Source organism: Triticum dicoccoides, chromosome 3A (genome assembly GCF_002162155.2).
Source record: "Triticum dicoccoides isolate Atlit2015 ecotype Zavitan chromosome 3A, WEW_v2.0, whole genome shotgun sequence".
In the NCBI taxonomy this organism is placed as follows: Eukaryota; Viridiplantae; Streptophyta; class Magnoliopsida; order Poales; family Poaceae; genus Triticum; species Triticum dicoccoides.
In genome coordinates, this window is record NC_041384.1 from 173,102,904 (window position 1) to 173,109,698 (window position 6,795).

Genomic DNA, 6,795 nt, shown 5'->3' on the forward strand with positions numbered 1-6,795 from the left:
CTAAATTTTATGCACTGAAGGGCACAAAATCAAGGTGCTCGAGCCACGAATTCTCATGTCTAAAAGGTCTTGAGGTAGGGTTACTAACTTCCCAAGTATCCAAAAGGAGGGGGCATGGTCACTCCCAACCCTAGGAAAAGAGACAAGGGTAGAGAGAGGGAAATGACTCTCCCAGTCAATGGAGGAGAATACCCTATCAATGGTAGAAAATATAGGGTTATTTGATTGTCACTCCAGGTAAAAAAACCATATCAGCAATATTAATATACATAGATTATTGAATAAAAAACCATACATTTAACGAAAATGTACATCTATTATTAACCACACAATTAGATTTATCTTTGGCCTCTCTGACTAGGTTAAAATCCCCACCCAAAAGGACATGATAGGTAAACAACTCCACAATTTTGTGCCTCTCATTTATAAAATCCAATTTAAACTCTACATATGAAGAACCATATACCATCACCATATGCGGGCAAAAGCCATCTAGTTTATTCTTAAAATAATTATTAATCAGTAGGTTCTATTAGTACAACCAATTATCTCAAACATGTCAGTAGTCATACCGATAAGTATACCAACAACAGTATTAGCAAGAGGCAAAAATTGACAAGAGAAATTTAAATTACAAGATATAGAACTAAAAAAACCACGAGAAATGATCTACCCTTTAGTTCCTTGAAATCCAATAAAATCGTGTTTATATTAGCAATGATGTCCACGAGACACTGGGTTTTTTTCAATTTGGCTAAGACCATGAATGTTCCAAAAACACCTACCATAAGATTTTAAAGGGGCGTCAGAGACTACAAGGTCTAAATCTCACAACATTATCTAACAAAGTTATAGGATTAGTAGTGCCCCTTGAGCTAGAACTAGTAGAAACGCCAACAAGTGGAGTACAAACTTCAGGATCACAGCATTTCAAAATCAGTTGATTTAGGCAAAGAAATCTGAGTGTTTTGGGAAGCAAAGTCAACACAATTGATGTTTTCAAGGTCAATCATACTTATAATGATTTTTTCAGCATTAGTATCCCCAATCATAAGGCGAACAACAGGAGCATGTTTATCCAACTAAGTGTAAAGAATAAGAGGCAAAGACTTGGTTTTTAAAGTTAAGGAACCTCCTAATTCTTCTTCATCTTGTAAGCTAGAACTTTAGACATAAAGTTGTGCCTCCCATGATTTCCAGTATTGGGCTTTTGCACCACCATATGCTCCCAGTTCTCCTGCTCGGTAGCAAGTTACCATTTGGTCAACTTCTGGTCAGTACAATCCCATTGGTTGCTTTCTCAACAGCAGGTTTCACAGCAGAATCGATAGACATCTCATGATCGGAATAAGATCAATTTTCATCAGTTCAGAGCCAAGATCTTCCAGATTTCATTACAATAAATTTTCTGAACAGACACACCTGTAGCATAGGCAATAGTGGAATGGAATGGACCGGAAAACCAGTTCTATCTAACTCCAAACCAACCTCATGATCAACATACACACCGCTGCCAGGCACCACATAGTCTTCCATTTGATCTTCAATAACCTAGGCAATCTCAGGAACGAAAATAACCACAACACCTGGGCAAAATCTTGGGAACAACAACTTCGGCAAACTGGGAGGGATGAAAAGTCACTGCAGGAGCAGACATAAGACCATGTTGAGTACCAGAAGTCTCACTAGTTTTTCCAATTCTTTTAGGAGTGTCAAGCTCATCAATAGGACCTTTCAAAAAAAAACTCATCAATAGGATCTTTATCCTCATTAAGCAAGTCCTTATACACTAAATCGTCCATGTTATCAGTATTGTTATCGATCTCTCAATCCTTTGGGCCAAAATCATCATTGTGATCATCACTTTCAACTTGAGTAAACCTTTCGACAATAAAAAAAATAGATATAACTTACCTCTTGATGGTTATATGACAAATATAATACTTATCCCCCGACCCCCTCCTCTCCCTATCGATTTGTTGCGAACAGGGTTAGTCGGTTACACAAAATGACAATCCTCATTTCCTCTTTTGGACAACCACTTGATGGTAGACGAAAAATAGAACTAGCGGAAGTGGTGGGTTAGCAAAATGCAAAAAATTGCAAGTGGTATATTTAAACCTGGAAGCTTTCTATTAGCATTTATAAAATTGACCAAAAATGCCGACTGACCAAATTGAACGTGGGAACTTTGCATTCATGAATGCAGTGATTCGAATATCCACGTATACTATCTTCTTATGTTATTTTTCAATTTTGGGCAATTTTCTTCAACCGAATTTGTTTTTCCCTCGCATTGTTCCAGTCGACGCTACTCAACACGCCTCCACCAGGACAGGACCTACAGGACATGCCCTTTTCACCGGCGACCGTGCCTTTCATTTTCACCCTGTACTGTTGTACACCATGGGAGATGGGATGCCTGGCACAGTGCAAGTGTTTCCCTTGGTATCACCTCGGTCTGCAACCGCCTAGTCCTTTGCTTTAGGCTGCTGCAGCCCTGCAGCTGTGGCTCCTGGCATGCCGTGCGTGCCACACATCGGTGCTCTTTGCCCCTACCCGTGCCGTGCAACGCGCCGCGCGCTTCATCTACTAGTAGTAGTAGTTCACAGCCTGCTTCGCTTTCCTCCCACAAAACCCTCGTCCCCGTCGCCGCGGCCACCATTCGCCAGTTCACAGGCGCAAGCCGAGCGAGCGAGCGTGCCGAGATGGCATCCGCAGCCACCATTGCTTGCCTGCTTCTCTTTGCTCCCCTGCTCACCGCCGCCGCGACCACCATTCAGCAGTCCAACGGCAGTGCACTCGCGGCCGCGGCCGCGAACTACCAGATCGTGCGAGCCGACATGGCACCCGCGTCGCCGTCCTGGGTCATCCTCGGTAGCGTGCCGCGGGTGGCGGCCGCCGACGCCGACCTCCCTCAGGGCGCCGACCTCTCCCTCGCGCTGCCGCCGCCCCCGCGCGTCGCGCTCCTCACCATCCCCTCGCGCATCTTCCCGGGCCGAACCACCTCCGACAACTTCCCGTCCGTCCTCGCCGCTGACCCCTCCGGCCTCCTCCTCCTCCACGCCAACCAGGGCCGCGCCACGGGCCCCACCGTCATCAACACCCCCAGCCTTCGCGAGTTCAGCTGGCGCCCGTTCGTCGCCGGCTACTTCGTCCTCGATGCCACCACCGCCTCCGCCCGCCCGCTCCCGAAACCGGAGCTCATCATGAACCGGGATCACCTCGGCCTCATCTCCTCCCCCGGGGGCGGTGGCCACTACATTGTCGCTCAGCTCCAGCAGATCCTCGGCCATGGCAAAGCCATCCTCCTGCGCTTCTCGTCGGAAGCCGGGGAATGGGTAACCAAGTTCATCGGCTACCCGCTCCCAGCCCGCCAGTTCGCCCCCAACGGCGTGGTCTCGCACGCCGGGAGGCTCTGGTGGGTCGACCTCTACTGGTGCCTCCTCACATGCGACCCATTCGCGGACGAGCCGGTGCTGACAGCCGTCCCTCTCCCGGAGGGCAAGCAGCTCAAGTTCATGGAAGCTTGGGGAGTGCTCGACAAGTACCGTTGCGTGGGTGTCAGCAGCGGGAAGCTGCGGTTCGCGGACATGTACTCCAGGAACAGCGCTGCACAGGTCAGCGTCTGGACGCTCGCCGATCCGGACACCACGGAGTGGAAGCTGGAGTACGAGGCCACGTTTGCGGAGAACTGGGACGACGCGAGCTACAAGGCGACTGGTCTGCCCAGGAAGATCCCCGTGCTTGCGCTCATCCACCCCACCAACCCGGACGTGGTCTACTTCTTCCTCGACGAGCATCTGCTCGGCGTCGACGTGCGTGCTTGCAAGGTTGTGGAGTGTGAGGTCTACGAGCTGGTGGCGCCGCCTAGCGAACACGTCGCCACCAGTTTCATTCACGCTTGGCAGCTGCCACGGGCTCTCAGCTCAGGTAATTCTACCGTCTATACCTTTCTTTTGATTGTTGATTCTTATTACTTGTTTGGTGATTGGAAATGGTGATTTCCTGTCTAACATTGCGAGTGACAGAGGTGTATTGTGTGTGATGTCCGATTGTCTAACATCTCAGTTGTGGGAGTCTGGGAGAGAAGATATGCAAATATTGGGACTTTCAGGCTGTGTTAGCTTAGCTTGTTATTAGTGATGGGAGGCCTTATGTTTGATAAATATAAGGGGCTTCTTAGAATTGTGGCTTCTAGAGTAACACACTCTTACTTACTTCAAGGTGTAGATGATCTTATAAAGTTAACTGCTACATACATACACACACACACACACACACACACACACACACACACACATATATATATATATATATATATATATATATATATATATATATATTTGTGCAAAATTTCCAACTGAACTTTGTTAGGGGAGCTACTCTTTCTATTTGAAATTGTTTTTTTTAAAACATCTATTTGAAATTGTCACTACACTCCATTATTAAGAGTGTGGCTTCTTCAAATGCATTACCTTTCTCTTTTTGTTTGCCATACTAGACTAGGTATCAGAATATTTTGTTTTTTAATGTTATTATCAGAATGCTTGTACGTGCCAGCTCCGTCTCTGTTTATTTGGTCCAGTTGCCATTGCTGTAACAAAAGGTATATATAGTCATGAATGAGCATAGTGATGCAGCTGTTAAACATAAGAACAGCGTAGTTGATGTATTTGTGTAATGTCAGAAATCCATAGAAGCATTAGATGATCAAATGAGCTGAAGCATGTATGCCTTGCCTAAACATAATATGCTCTGCCCTTGGAAGGTTCAGCAAAGAAGACCGAGGGTGTCGTGAATGACGAGCTGTGAGGCGAGAATGAGGAATGAGAACCAGGGTTAACTTCTTAACAGGTTACGTCGATTAAGTTTTGTATGTTCGTTGACCAAATTTAGTGTTTTTGTCACTAAATACTCACACAAACTGGCGCACTAAAACTTTCTTTGTTATTTTCTTTTCCTTGGTCGCAGGTAGGGGAAGTACGTAGTACATCAAGCTATCAGGTGGCATGCACTCGACTCAGCGAAATCGGCAACATGGCTGAAACGTTTTGCTTGTTTTCTTGTCACTGCTTAAGTTCAGATGTTACCACCGCTACTCTTTATAATTCTGCTATATATATATTTATAATTCTGCCATATATATGCTTGATCCGCCGTCTTGACAGGACTGAAGGTATTATCGATGGTAGCAAGGCAGTTGGTTGTTGTTATGTTTCTATCTCTTGTTAACGTTGTCAATCCATTCTCCTGCGTGGCTCAGAAATAAAAAAAGTACTTCCAGTGAGACTTGACGTGAATGAGGTTGTGCTCCGTCCTTTGATGCTGGTTTCCAAAGTTTTATCGGTCTTCTTTTGAAATAAATTAACCAAGTCTTCTCCCATAACTCGTTTTTTGATACTCATCATGTGGATGGTTTTAGGTTTGGACGTCAATAACTGCCACATGTGTGGTGTATCGGGTAGTTGTGCCACACGCCTCATGTGACATGGACAGAAACCAGCCCGCACGACCGCGTCCGGGCGCGCAAAGGCACGGCCCGCACGTCCGGTGTGTCGCAACCCCGCCCGCACGTCCGGGCCAGAGGACCCAGCAGCCCGCACGATCCAGCCGTCCCGACCTCTGATCGATTCCCAATCCCGACTGCCGCCATCTTCTCCCACCTCCCGAACCCCTACCTCCATCGCCGGCCTTCTCTGGTTGCCATGGCAACCAGAGCAGATCCGTAGGGCCTTCCCACCGCAAACTACACCCCTTATCTCCCCCACCCCACCCCCCTCCACCCCCACCCCCACTCCAACAACGCCCTCCAAAGACGACCAGCTAAAAGCAGGTGAATCTCCCGATCTCCCTACTGCTTCTCATCGACAAAGTTGGCAACTAGATCCATCCTACAGGGGTAAAACACTACATAGGTTCTGTGTCTTCACAGTTGCCAAGCAGAATACACTAGATCTGCCATGTACTACGCTAGAGATAACCGTAAGTTCTCAATAGATTGATACACGTAGTTGGTAAATGAATGGATGTGTAGGAATCCATAAAAAGGGAGAGAAAAATTGAGAAATTTGGAATAAATGGGGGGTGTGAAAATTAATTGCCACTGGTGTCTAACGTCAGTTGCCACCTATCATTGTCGTCAACTGCCACCATGTCAACTTATTGCTTGCCATCCTATTGTAGAGGCTGATGCCATCGAATCAAACGGATAGCTAGCACCCAGATTTTAGAAAAGATAGTGGATGTGCATGTCCTACTAGCCATGATATGTTGGTTGCCTACGGATGAAAATGTGATAACAATGACGTGTTAACTTCTACATGCAAGCAGCACAAGGATACATTTTTTGTAGATTTTTGATGTGTACTTGTTCATGCAGTGATTGAGAGCACATTGGCAGAAACGAGACGCGGAAAAAAATGAATCACGAAGATGGCGCTGATACTTGGGGTTCTCAAAGACCAGAAACGTCCCCTTGGGATGCAGCAGAGTACAGTCAACTCATTTCTGCAGGGCCATTGCTGCCACTAGTAGGACAGTATGCAGGCATTGGTATGATGCATGATAACAAAAGAAAAGAACATTTGCCCTGTTCGCGACGATGAAGATGACATTCTACTTATGTCCTACACTGTCATTTTTTCGCAGATTCTTATGACCAAAACACACTCAGGAGGCTCCGTGGCAAATTCAGTCACAGGGCGCTAACACTGACAAATGTACGGGCAGCCAACTTCAACTAGCTAATATGGCTAATCAAGGTAACGCATACGAAAAAGAACACAAACTGGT

At 46.4% G+C, this 6,795-nt stretch overlaps 1 protein-coding gene across 2 annotated transcripts; it reads left to right on the forward strand.

Moving 5' to 3' along the window:
* Positions 1-2,843: 2,843 nt before the first annotated feature.
* Positions 2,844-5,144, forward strand: LOC119271442. Of its 2 annotated transcripts, none has more exons than XM_037553274.1 (3): positions 2,844-3,933; positions 4,772-4,857; positions 4,975-5,144. In XM_037553274.1, the coding sequence occupies exons 1-2, from the start codon at positions 2,844-2,846 to the stop codon at positions 4,813-4,815; spliced, it is 1,134 nt and encodes a 377-aa protein (XP_037409171.1). In that variant the 3' UTR covers positions 4,816-4,857; positions 4,975-5,144. The 2 variants fall into 2 exon arrangements, with proteins under 2 accessions (XP_037409171.1, XP_037409172.1); XM_037553275.1 differs by having other exon boundaries at positions 4,778-4,857.
* Positions 5,145-6,795: the final 1,651 nt, after the last annotated feature.

Bases quoted from the DNA above. Each gene is read 5' to 3' on its own strand.
- LOC119271442 (XM_037553274.1), top strand. From the start codon at position 2,844: ATGGCACCCGCGTCGCCGTCCTGGGTCATCCTCGGTAGCGTGCCGCGG. The intron at 3,934-4,771 runs GTAATTCTACCG...TGCCCTTGGAAG, and splicing joins GCCACGGGCTCTCAGCTCAG to GTTCAGCAAAGAAGACCGAG.